General features: G+C 37.6%; 1 protein-coding gene across 1 annotated transcript; it reads right to left on the bottom strand.

The window, feature by feature from the left end:
- Positions 1–10053: 10053 nt before the first annotated feature.
- Positions 10054–12355, bottom strand: LOC145125628 (uncharacterized). Its single transcript, XM_079061063.1, has 2 exons — positions 10796–12355; positions 10054–10699 (listed from the first exon to the last, which is right to left on the bottom strand). Exons 1-2 carry the CDS (start codon positions 12228–12230, stop codon positions 10149–10151), a joined length of 1986 nt encoding a protein of 661 aa, XP_078917189.1. The 5' UTR covers positions 12231–12355; the 3' UTR covers positions 10054–10148.
- Between the last annotated feature and the right edge of the window lie 2176 nt (positions 12356–14531).

The raw sequence follows: 14531 nt of genomic DNA, 5'->3' as shown, positions 1-14531 counted from the left end.
CCTTATGCCGGTCTCTATCAAAAGTTTCGACGTCATAATAGGTATGGATTGGTTGTGCTCTAACCACGCTGACATCCTATGCTATGAAAGAGCCATTCCCCTAAACTTGCCAACTAACAAAACACTTGTTATTTACGGCGACAAACCCGGAACGAATCTCCGGATCGTTTCTTGCATCAAGGTACAGAAGTACCTTCGCAAGGAGTACTGTGCTTTCTTAGCTCACGTGGTAGACAAAAAGCAAGAAGTGAAAGACATCGCGAGCATTCTTGAGGTCTGCAACTTTCCCAACATTTTTCCCGATGATCTTCCAGGAGTGCCTCCCGAACGACAAGTCGAATTCAGAATCGACTTAATCCTTGGGGCTACCCCTGTAGCCAAATCCCCCTATCGTCTTGCACCTTCTGAAATGCAGGAATTATCCAGCCAGCTTAACGAACTTCTTAATAAAGGTTTCGTAAGACCAAGCTTCTCACCCTGGGGAGCACCGATTTTGTTCGTGAATAAGAAGGATGGATCATTCCGTATGTGCATAGACTACCGCGAGCTGAATAAACTTACCATCAAAAATCGATATCCACTTCCTCGCATTGACGATCTGTTTGACCAACTTCAAGGTGCGAGCTACTTTTCGAAAATAGACTTAAGATTCGGGTATCATCAGTTACGGATTTTGGAGGATGACATTCCCAAAACCGCATTCAGAACTCGTTATGGTCATTACGAGTTTGTAGTGATGTCATTCGGATTGATGAATGCACCTGCTGTGTTCATGGATTTAATGAACAGTGTGTGTCGTCCATTCTTGGACAAATTCGCCATAGTCTTCATTGATGACATCCTTATCTACTCAAGAAGTGAAGAGGAACATGGCCAACATCTTCGTCAAATATTGCAAACTCTTAGATCAGAGAAACTCTATGCGAAGTTTTCAAAGTGTGAATTTTTGATCAGGAAGGTTGATTTCCTAGGTCACGTGCTCAGTTTAGAAGGAATACACGTCGACCCTTCCAAAATAAATGCAATTGAAAACTGGTCAGCACCCAAAACACCTAAAGAAATCCGTCAATTCTTAGGTCTTGCTGGATACTATTGCAGATTCATCCATAATTTCTCTCGAATAGCTAAACCTCTTACCACCCTGACGCAAAAAGGTGTAACTTTTAGCTTGGGAGAAAAGAAAGAAGCAGCGTTCCAAACGCTGAAGCGAACTCTGTGTAGTACACCGATCCTGTCTCTTCCTGAAGGGACAGAGGATTTCGTAGTGTACTGTGATGCTTATAATCAAGGGCTTGGGTGTGTTCTTATGCAAAGAGGAAAGGTTGTATCCTATGCCTCAAGACAACTAAAGACACATGAAGTCAACTATACAACACATGACCTTGAACTAGGAGCAGTAGTATTTGCTCTGAAGATCTGGAGACATTACTTATATGGCACCAAATGCACAATATTCACGGACCATAAAAGTCTCCAGCATATCTTCGATCAGAAAGAGCTGAACATGAGACAACGAAGATGGGTGGAGCTACTAAACGACTACGATTGTGAAATTCTTTATCACCCTGGTAAAGCTAACGTAGTAGCTGACGCTCTTAGAAGAAAAGAATACTCGGGACACCGAGTAAAGTCGTTGACCATGACAATCCATTCACATCTGTCCACACAGATCAGATAGGCTCAACTCGAGGCCTTAAAACCCGAAAATGTGGCAGGTGAAACCCTGAGAGGAATGTATAAAAACTTCAAATTCAGGGATGATGGAGTCTATTGTTTCATGAACCGGATCTGGACACCAAAGTTCGGTGGTTACAGAGACGTGGTTATGGATGAAGAAAACAAAACCCGATACTCCATTCATCCAGGTTCAGACAAGATGTACCTGGACCTCAAGAAACTATATTGGTGGCCTCACATGAAGGCCGAAATTGCTACCTTTGTGGGCAAGTGCCTTACTTGTGCCAAAGTCAAGGTAGAATATCAGAAACCTTCAGATTTATTGCAACAACCTGAAATCCCTGAATGGAAGTGGGAACGGATTACAATGGATTTCATAAGTAAGTTACCCAAGACATTGGGTGGTTATGATACTATTTGGGTAATCGTCGATAGATTAACCGAATCTGCACACTTCTTACCTATCAAAGAGACAGACAAGATGGAGAATCTAATAAGAACATAACTCAAGGAAATATTTAGACTGCATGGTGTGCCAATATATATTATTTCAGATCGAGATAGTAGATTCACTTCTCGTTTTTGGCAGTCTTTACAAAAATCTTTGGGAACTAGGGTAGACATGAGTACAGCCTACCATCCACAAACTGACAGACAAAGTGAGAGGACGATTCAAACTCTAAAAAATATGTTGCGAGCTTGCGTGATAGACTTTCGAAAGGCATGGGATACTCATTTACCCCTTGTCGAATTCTCTTACAACAACAGTTATCACACTAGCATAAAGGTTGCTCCTTTCGAAGCCCTCTTTGGCCGCAAGTGCAGATCACCTCTGTGCTGGGCTGAAGTGGGTGACACGCAACTAGCTAGAACTCAAGTTCCTAACAGTGCTCTCACTGGTCCGGAAATCATTCGCGAAACTACGGAGAAAATCGTACAAATCCGGGAGCGACTTAAAGCTTCCAGAGATAGACAAAAGCTACGCTGACAAAAGAAGAAAACCTTTGGAATTACAGGTTGGTGACCGCGTCATGTTGAAGGTCTCACCCTGTAAGGGCATGATACACTTTGGAAAGCGTGACAAGCTAAATCCAAGGCACATAGGGCTATTTGATATTCTTGCTAGAATCGGTCCAGTAGCTTACAAACTCCGACTACCCCAAGAACTAAGTAACATACATCCTGTTTTCCACGTCTCTAACTTGAAAAAGTGTCTATCCGATGAGACTCTTGTAATCCCACTCGACGAAATCGAGATCAACGAGAGCCTCAACTTCGTGGAAGAACCTATAGAGATTTTAGACAGGGAAGTAAAGAGAACTAAACAAAGCCGTATCCTGATAGTGAAGGTTCGCTGGAATGAAAAACGGGGACCTGAATTTACTTGGGAGCGGGAGGATCAAATGCAACAGAAGTATACACATCCTTTTCCCTAGTCTTTCTGTATCTCTTTAATTCAAATTTTGGGACAAAATTTTCTCTAACGGGGGGATAACGTAACATCTCGTTATTTTCTCCTTGTAAATTCAACCCTAGTCAACCAAAGTCAACCCCTCGGACCGTGAACCCTCGCATATATAATCATTTTAGCCGATTTTTCTTCACCTTTTACACTATCAAACACCCTTCTAAGCCATTTTCTCTCAAGTATCATCATCCAAGAACACAAAGAACAACCTCTCTCCTCAAGAACATGTTATATTCATCCCTTCTCATCATATTCAAGAAATAATCACTAGTTCTTCACAAGATCTAAAAGGTATCATTTATTGATCTTGTTAACATTTCAAGAGCATCTTTCAATCTTCATATATTAGATTGAAACCCGTTAATTTAATCTATTTTTCACGAAGAACACGCGAAGAACATGCGCAGAACACGAAGAAGAAGCACCTGAAAACCTTTGAATCTTCTTAGAAACGTGCTTAGGATCATCAAGTGTTCTTCAATCATTCAAGAACATTGGGTCGTGAACCATTCAATCTTGGGCCGTGAACCCTTCAAGCTTGGGCCATGAACCATTCAAGCTTGGGCCGTGAACCCTTCAAGCTTGGGCTGTAAACCATTCATACTCTTGGGTCGTGAACACCCCTCTCCTGGCCGTGAACACCTATCAGATTCCATTTTACCTTCTAACACTGCATTTTGTAAGTTATACTTACAAACTAGTCCAATTTCCAATCATTCCTACGATTATATTAGCTAATTGGATACATTTACGTTATACAAATAACTATATAGGACTTGTTTTGTTGCGGGATTTCACCCGTGGAACTAAACATCCTATACCAAATCATCATTTGAATCACCCTCCAAAAGGTGAGTTCACACCCCCGTATTTTCATAGTTTTTAATGTTTTAATGGGGGGGGGGGGGGAATACAAGTCTAACACAAAGATTTTGTGTTATAAACAAATGGTTTCAAATATCTTATCAAAATGGATTTAAGTTATCATCAAATCAAATGGGTTTTCAAAGATTGTGTTAAAATAGCATCTAATCTACAAAAGTATTTCAAAATATTAAACTTCTTTTAAATAGTTTTATAAACTTATATTTTTCCCCAGAAGTCGTATTTATATATATATATATATATATATATATATATATATATATATATATATATATAAGATTTAAAAGGCTTACGACTGATAACCCACTTTGGTTCCTTTTCCTTGTTTGGATGTGGGATTATAAGTATCGGTTATTTGTCCGAATGCCATTTAACTTTTATTTATATATATTTGTATATGTATATAAGTATAAAAGTTATTTCATTAAGTTCAAATACCCTTTGTAACATGTTGAGCAAGGGGTTGCATTCATGAATACTCGGTATCAATTCAGAAAGAACATATAAATTATAATAGGTATAATTTATGATTCACAAAACATTAATTCACGATTCAAGTATACTAAAGTACATTGTTTTACAAGAACAAAGGTTTGATTAAAAACTAAGCAAGAGTATACATCTTTCATATACATGTTAAGAATACTAATTCAAGAACATATTGTCAATCATTTATTTCATAATGATTAGGTTTTCATAACAAATATAAATGTAACGTTTATATACTTTTTATGAGTCATTTGATACAGGTTGTTTAATTTATTTTAAACAATATAGTTAAAGTCCTCACATTATAACCAGAATATCCAGCCGGAGATCGAAACATTGTGTGTATAGATCTATATTGGGATTGACAACCCCGCACTCAGACTGCTAGCTACAGTCAGGCATACACGCCTATGAGTGACAGTTGTTATCAACAGCTTTCAACGCATTCATAGCGTTGGGTCAGGCCATCTAGTCAGTATGGTTATAATAACTCATTAAAAGATATTAACAATACATTAGTGTATAATCTAATAAAACATAAGTACATTTTCAAAGTACTAGTTTTACAATATACAATTTACAGTATTACATTATAGTTTGCAATAACAGCTGGTGGAACCAGGCACACTCACAGTTACAAGCTTTACAAAAGGGAGTACAAATACATAATATTCGTTTACAAACAGAGCAGCTTTATGTGATTAAAACTACTTTTCATATACAACAGAAAATATAGGATTTTCTGGAACAGTTTACATATTCAAGAAACAGAAAACATTCTTTCAAACATAAACACTTATGCACTCACTCAACTTTATGTTGATACTCTCTTTTCAAATTACTTGTATTCTCAAGGAACGAGTAGACAGGTACTCCCCGAGCTTTTGAGAAGATGGAGCTATTTGAGTCTTGTCTTCTTCTTTTTTATAACTATTTGGTTTCAGTATACAATGATCAAACACATGTAAATACTTATACTTTTTAAATACAGTGGTTGTTTGTACTCTGATTACTATAATGCATGTGTTGTGATACTACAAATGAAGTCATCCACCCCCGGACGTTTCCGCCGTCTGGTTTGGGGGTGTGACATGTAGGATGATAGTTCTCCTTGTGATACTTTCCTTTATGCATGTATGCATGTTCTTGTTGTCTTTGTGAATCTTGCTGATATGACTGTATGTTCTATATATGTGGGGTGAAATAGACCCCGGGGGTGAAATAAACATGTTCGTTTGAAAATACCAACTTAATTAAAATAGACTCGGGGGAGAAATTGACACGGGGGAGAAATATACCTCTTTAGCTGGAAATATCGATTGAGTTGAAATAGACTCGAGGGTGAAGTAGACCTGTTACAGCTTCGCGCTGATATGTATATATGACATGGGGAATTTTCGGGAACTCACTAAGCTTTGTGCTTACAATTTCATGTTTATAGTTTCAGGTACTTCCGGTCCCAATGAGAAGAGCTCGACATAATTGCACTGCATCTACCATTGTTCCAATATATGAACTTAAAATCCAGGAATCAAAACCATGTATGACTTTCCGATAAATGAACCCATCTTGGAACACAATCAAAACGACTCCACTTCGTAACCCCAACTGAACAAAACTATTTCGATCCTGAATTATCTTGCTGATACCACTAGAAACATAATCCATTGTCGTTCATTGCTGCCGAACAACTTTCCCTTTGATAGCAGGGGTGACTCCCATCACGAGTCTCACCCCTAAACACAAACCCATCTATAACTCACATCCCGATAACAAAAGATTCGCACAATTATTCTTTCCGAGATCTTCTAATTCCATGGTGACCTTCTACTAAGATGGGATTTAAAATCCCCATTTGTCCGCTTCATTCAACAATTCACACACGATCACTTCATGAGACTCTGCCCAAGAGTGTAACTGCTACAGACTAATTGAGCCTAAACACCAAATGGATACCAGTCGTTGACAACAGAGTCGTCCTACTTTAAACGTGGTCCAATACCTTAATTAAGCCCCTTTCTACTGGGTCTCACCCATACTATCGTAGCTAAATGGATCTCGCCCACCGTTCTTACCCACTCGAGTGTTGTACAGGCCAAACATCGCCTCACATCCAACGATCCTGATTCCAAACAAGGAGTGCTCAACCAATAATATTGCATGACTCGACCCATGCATATGTTGTAATCCTCCTACAGTCAATAACCACTCCTATAATGGTCCAACCTATCCTATTGAATGCTACTACTAACCGTAGTATTACGACACTTCTATAACAAGCATCCATCTCCCATACTAAACCATGATCACTAATGAGTCGAAACCTCATCCGACTATTCCCAATATAGTGTTGGGTCATACTTTGAACCCCAAAGCCTTTATTAGACAAGAAAAGGCTGAGAGGCTCTAACACATCCCTTAATCGGAGGCCAATGACAATAACATGCGCAACTACTGATGCTTCTCGTATTCGTCATAACAACCAGAATTCCTCATTCCTTGTGCAACCTTAGTCCACACCGCGAATAAAACTGACTCTCCACTTGACTAAGATGTGGAACTGTTCCTTGATTTAAACCTGAAACTATGCCCGAAAATACAAACATTTCTCCCCTACTTTGATTTAACTACATCATGCCATCCTCTCTAAAGACAACAAATGATAACCCGTTCGCTAGAACGGATAGATCTCTAGTCCGATAACCCACTCACCGAAGGATTGATGCACTCCAAACATTTCCAATAGACACAGACACCTCTGATACTGTCATCGTTGTCCCAGAAAGAGACAACCGATTTCCGCAACATCTTTTCTTCTAAACTTCTTATGCGAGGACCACCATCACAACCTGACAACATCAATCCGGTGGCAATTCTCTTGTACTCGAATTCTGACCAATCCCTTACCTCACAGAACTATCTTGAATTCCAATAATCAAACGAATTTACACTATAAATTCCTCTACCCCATGGTGTTGAACTAGTATGCCGATCCGACTACTGATCCTCCGAGTAGGACCCCTAGTTTGCTCCTACCAAGGGTCCAGAATAAAATGACTACTAACCTAAATCCAACTCAACAAGATGCGCTCCACTCATGAGCCTTGGTATGAAAATTGGCATATAACAACGCTCGATAATAATAATTACGCAGTTACAGGGAAACTGAATGGAAGATACATCTCAAAACCCAATCATATAAGAAAAATCAATTCAAATGCATGAAGGAATACATACCCGCGAGGTCTTGAAGTCTTGGCTCCGGCTCCTGAAAAACCATGGGTAACAGGATCTGAGCCGCCCCAATCAGCAACGGTGGGAAACTTGCCCTAATATGACCAGGTTGATGACAACATTGACACAATTCTACCTCCAGGATGCAATCTTGGCAAACATGACCCTTCCGTCCGCAGATGCCATATTTTTACTTTCCATACACATGCTCATGGGTCCCGCTACCCTTAGCGAAAATGTTGTGGCCCCTCTGGCTTCCAGCACTATGCATGGCAACATCAATCTGATCAAATGTTGTCAGCATAATCGGATCATGAGTCTGCTTCCTCTTTCCCAATTACCTCTCCAAACCAAACTGCTGCTCTCGAGTCAACCCAAATAAGAGGGGGCTGATTAGAGAAGGAGGGGCGCCGACGGTGCAAGGCTGCTCCGGCGAATTCCTTCTTCTTTTGGTCTGATCGGTTGAAACACAAGTGGGGTAGGAAGGGGAGCGGGATTCCCCGTTTCTCGTCTGATCAGAGAAGGAGAAGACAAATGGAAGCATAAAATGGAAATTTGTCATTGATTTCTTTGCAGGCGAGGGCTGCTCAGGCAACTCCTGGTTGTATTTTTTCCATCTGGCAGAAAACACAAATAAGAGGGGGCTGATTAGAGCAACGCAACAACAAGGCGGGGAAGGTGTTTGAGGTTGTTCGGGCGATGAAAAAGAGAAAAAGAAAGAAGGGTGTTGCTCTTTCATTGGCCGGATAAAGTCCCATCTTCGGTGGGGGGTTTTCTTGATCGTAAATTGAAGAAGAAGAAGAAGAATGGAGGAAACAAAAAGCAAGTATCAAGGGTGTTTTGGATTACTTGTGATCGAGAAATAATAAGGAAACAAGGTTGGAACGGAGGGCAGTGGCCTTCGTTTTTTGGTTGGATTTTCCACACACACATGGAGAGAGAGAGAGAGAGAGAGAGAGAGAGAGAGAGAGAGAGAGAGAGAGAGAGAGAGAGAGAGAGAGAGGTAGAGTGACAAAATAATGTTAGCTTTAATTTGAAGGTGATCATTCATAAAGTCTCTTTTGACTTTATATAGGGTATTATATGTGCCTAAGGTCATATATAAGAAACATTAATTGAAGTATTAATTTTAAGATATATTACCATAATTAAATGTGATAAACATTAAATATGTGTACTATTACCATAATTAAATATAAAAGATATTAATTATGAAAATTATTATTTATAATTAATATTTATCACATTTAATGATGATAATATTGCTTATAATTAATATTTCAATTAGTGCTTCTTATATGTACCCATATTAGAGAAATAACTATTATTATTGAGAAATTAAATATCCTCGTACAATCTTCTCCTACTTAGCCTCCTATCCGTCTTAAATGATAACAAGTGGATGAAAATGTTATTCAACAAAATTAAATATGACACATGTAATCATTTGACATTGATAGAAAGATGGTAGGAATAAATTATAAGAGGATATTTAATTTATCTTTTTTACTAGTAATTTATTTTACTGATTTATTATCGAGAACTAACAAAATTTATATTTGAAAGAAATTAAAAAGTAGTTGCGCCAAATATCGTGTAAAAGGACAGGAACCTCTAAGAATGGGATTATATATTCTCTTATCCTTAAAACTCCCTTGGTTTTACATGTTAGGCCTATAGACCACATTCTGGTTGTAACAAAGTTTTGATTTTATTTGTCAATACTAGAGACGACAGATTGTCAAAATCGACAACCAAGGAAATTATGCCAGTGGCAATGGCAATTTGGCACATGGGTCCTCCCTATTATCATACCAGTAATGAAATTAGGAGTTATGACCATTTGACAAATTGACGATGAAAGGTCCCTACGACAATATGTATGATATGGATGGGAAGAAAAGATTACCCGATAATAATTAATGGTTGGTATCAAAAGGTTGCCCAAATGAAAAGAAAATCTTACCAACTGGGATTTGAAGTTAATTTCTACGCTCTTTACACCCGATACACATTTGGCTTTTAAAAACCAAGGATCTCGAATGTCAACGGAAATTGTGTACCAATTTAGTTTTTGTGTGTTTATGGTCTAATCTTTTACAATTTACAAAACATATGTAAGATTTCCCCGTAAGGAACCTGGGTCTGATTAACTCACAAAAAGGTGCATCTATATCAGTTGGAGACTGAGCTCTCCTCAAAAATCTTTTACTACAGTTTACTATTGTAACTAATAAATAATCCATTTAGTTATAAACAATTTAGAATAGGAGAAGAACATTATTATCAGTAAACTCATTAGAAGTCATGCTTTATATAGGAATTAACAAAAAGAACCCTATGGTATATGTCGTATATCAGCAACAATACATGAGTTGTAGAACTTCATCGCAGCCTATACCTGGATTTCTTCTAATGTCCAAAGAACATCTTTCACTGTCGGCCTTGCCTTAGGATTATACTCAACACACTGAAGAGCTAACGCCATTACCTTGACCAACACATTTCCATTGTTGGAGTTTTCTTGCATGAGTTTCTCATCAAACACTTGATCAAACCACTTTTCTGCTGGTATCGACTTCACCCAAGATGGCAAATCAATCGGATTGATACCAATGTAAGTACTCTGTCCTGTTAAAAGCTCTAACATTATTACACCAAGGCTATATACATCAATCTCTGTTGTAGCATTTGCTACTCCGGTGAACTCTGGTGCACAATTGTTTCGAAACCTCCGTGGTGTGGCAGGCATAAGCCATGAGATGCCAACGTTACAAATCACTGGATTGTACAACTCATCGAATAATACAATGCCCGATTTTAGTTCTCCATGAACTATCTTTTCTTGGTTGTGAAGGTAGAAAAGGCCTCTTGTGATACCCAAAATCGTGTGCATCCTAGTCGCCCAATCAAAAGTAATCATAGGCCTACCCTCAGTTTCAAAAGCTGCAAATACGTAGTAAGTAAGAAAATCTGTTAATTGTAAATTTCTAATAAAACATCATATGATAATAATAGTGAGATTTGGTTTATCATACTTACGTAGTATGAGACATGCAACAGTTCCATTGGGTATAAACTTGTAGACGCATAATGTCTCCCCTCTTCCCCAGTAATAGGCAGTGAGGTTCAATACATTTGGGTGACGAAGCTTACCAAGAGATGAAACTATAGACACAAATTTCTTTCGGCTTAGTTCAGTTAGTATTCGTTTTACAATTACTTGAAAATCTTCTGCAAGATATGCTACATATGTTCTGCAGTAGCGATTTCCATTTAGATACTTATTAGACGCAGTAAGCAACTCGGAAATAGTGAAATCAAACCCACTGTCGAAATGAACCAACTGTCCACCATACTCGCTGTCTGCATCTACTTTAGACCCTAGTTTTAGGCCTAACTTGTTAACTTCATCAATTCTTTCACTTGTTGCCACACACGCTCTGATCAATTTACTAAATTTTGTGACTTTAGAACTGAAACTTGACCCTACTTTCTTCCTCACTTTACCGTTTTCAGCACAAGGATCGGACTTCTCTTGTAGTGACAATGCAAGCTCAAGTTTTGCTACAACCTCAGACATGATAGGCCTTTGATTTGCATGAGCATGTATGCAACTTACAGCAATTTGTGCAAACTCCTTCAAACAATTAGTCGATATTTGGTCCTTCAGCCTAGAATCCACAATCTGAGACAATTTTCCGTCTTTTATAGAACTTTGAGCCCATGCAGCTAGACCCCATTTCTCTTCTTCAAGACTCGTGTCCACTGCTGGCCTCCCGCACAACGCCTCAAACAATACAACCCCAAAAGCATAAACATCGGATTTTCTTGTTAATTTGCTCGTATAGAAATACCTTGGATCCATGTACCCAAACGTGCCCTTGACTCCAGTGCTAACGTACGTATGCGTCTGATTAGTAGGGCTTACCTTGGCCAACCCAAAGTCTGAGATTTTGGCTGCATAATTTTCATCCAATAATATATTGGAGCTCTTCACGTCCCGATGTATAATTCCCTGTTTAGTGCCTGTCCCAGTGTGAAGGTAATCTAACCCGCGAGCTGCACCTATACATATCTTGAGTAGTAACAACCAAGAATGAGAAGAAGTGACAGGTTTTTTATGAAGAAAGCTTTCAAGGGTTCCCAGTGGCATATACTCGTACACAACGATCATCTCTTCTCCTTCATTACAATAACCAAGCAAAGATGCTAAATTACAGTGCCTCAACCTAGAAAGCATCTCAACTTCTGCCCAAAATTCGGAGGCTCCTTGACAGGAATCGACATGCAACCGTTTGATGGCAGCAACCACATCATTTAACCCGATCTTGATGGCACCTTTATAAACTTTTCCAAACCCACCACGACCGATGACTAAATGTTCATTAAAGTCCTGGGTGGCTATTTGAATCTCTGAAAGTGAAAATCTCTGGCATACTTGTGTTTGTAATGATTGTTTTTGTGAATCATTCATAGTTTCACTTAAATAGTATGAGGACAAAGATATCGGAAAGCTGTATTATTAACAGTTTTAAGATCAATGTAGTAGTCTTTGTACCAAAATCATAATTTCTTGAGTTGCTTATATTATTGACAGGTGCAATTATTGAGCAATTCATAATCATGGTCACGTAGCAGACATTACCTGAACACGCCCGGGGTGATTCGGTCAACAGCATATCGGCCCACGAAAGAGAAGCAGCTGAAAAAAATATATATATTGACTCAGCCCATTTACTTTTTAATCTTTTAAAATATGTTTTGTACCGCCGGTAATATCTTTCATCAAGAAAATGAAAGTCTTTTTGTTATATTTAAAGGGCAAATTTTTGAAAAAGTTCTAAAATTTTATCTTAATTACCAAAAAATTCCAAACTAAAATTTGTTTATGAAAAACATGAAATATCACTAAAAATGACGATTTAACCCATTTTTCCCGGTTTATAGGTTTCCTTACTTATCTGTTTCAGTAAAGTCCAAATAATTTACCATAATTTATGAATAAGTCCCAAACTAAAGTTTAATGATTAGTTGACCATTTTCTCCATATAACAAACATTTTATCGGTTTCATTGCTGACTTAGACACATAGTCATTAAATTAACTAATACGATGAGTTATATAATACTACATTTATTGTAAAATTTGATATCTATCTAATCGGCTCATTGATGACTATGTATCTGGGTTATCAATGAACCTAATAAAATGTGTTTCTAGGAAAAAAACAGCAGGAAATGAGATTATGTCTAATGAGATGGATGCATTTTATATTACGAAATTTATTATTAACGTAAAAATGACAAAGTTGTTGTTAGTTTATGTAATTACTGTAGTCTTCGTTGGATGCATTTTATATTACGAAAAATATACAATTCATCAGGATAACAAGTTTTATGGTAAACGTTGTATTATATAACCCAACATATCCATCTCATCAGCTCAATTAATAGCTAGGCGTCAATGTCAACAATGAAACCAGTAAAATGTATGTTAGATGGAAAAAATTGTCAAATCATCACTAAATTTTAGTTTGGGACTTATTTGTAAATTATGGTAAAATAATAGAACTTTAATGAAACCTTACCGGAAAAATGGGTCAACTCGTTATTTTTTACCGATAACTCATGTTTTGTCATAATATTTTTGTGTAAGACTTTTTTGTAAATAAGGATAAATTTTTAAGACTTTTTTGAAGATTTCCCTATTATAGGGTTAATAAGTTTCACACATATTTCATCAAGAGAATCTATATTTTTTTTTCTAAAATGTTTACTATTTAAATACATTAATCCTAAATATTGTTCAATTTCTATAAAAACATAATTGTTTTTAATTAGTACTCATTACGAGATTGAAAACAAAACTAGTTTATTTTTTATATTTTTTCCTTTAATAACGAGTAAGATAACCAACTCCTCAAACTCTTTGATTAGCTAGCATTTTCATATCTCTCTTCCTAATAAAATCCTCTTTAAGGTGCCACATGTCATTTTTATAAACCATTCATATGACATGTGGCATTTTCTAAGACTTTCTTACTTTTTTTCCCGCTCATGGATTTTCCTCCTCAATCGGGTGTTTCAATCAATACAAAAAATCAGGAATTAATCTTCACTCAAATCTTGCCCCAAATTTCGATCCTTTGAATCGCTCTACAATTTAATTTCAGAATCATTCGAGGCAAACCAGTTACCCGTGGCTGGCCCTTCCCTTCCCTTCACATTCACTGTAACCTCGATTCAGGTATGTTTCATGGTCAATGACCCAAAGTTACCATCTACAAACCTTGCTTCATCCTCAATGTTTCTTTGAAATGAATCTGACATTGAGAAACCATTCAAAATAGAGGATCCTATTATCGCAACCATAATTGTACCCAAAAATGAACTATGTAAGACCCGAAACCCATTGATCTGAAACTGTAATAAATCATACGTTGAGATAGATGATTACCTACTGATATACGTTACCCATAGTCCCTTCCATTAAGAATAATGCCATCCACGTTAAAGTGAATGCTAGAAACATACCGACCATAACCACACGACAAATCCCTAATCTAGATAAGCATGACCAAAAGGGGTTCCATTGTCCACTTGACTTCCTCACACGTCATCGTTGTCCCATCGCTCGCACAAGCGTGCTAAAGAATGAAATACAACCTTGCATCGCATGTAATTTCCCAATCTAACTCGAGCGCGTAATCAAATGATAGATTATCTAAGGGTACTAAATCGAATCTTATGGAACAAAATTTTCTAGAATCAATACA

This window comes from Lactuca virosa, chromosome 7 (assembly GCF_052849685.1).
Source record: "Lactuca virosa cultivar CGN04683 chromosome 7, Lactuca_virosa_CGN04683_v6, whole genome shotgun sequence".
NCBI classification, from domain to species: Eukaryota; Viridiplantae; Streptophyta; class Magnoliopsida; order Asterales; family Asteraceae; genus Lactuca; species Lactuca virosa.
The sequence above is the reverse complement of the archived record's forward strand: the minus strand, read 5'-3'. Positions and strand labels throughout refer to the sequence as shown.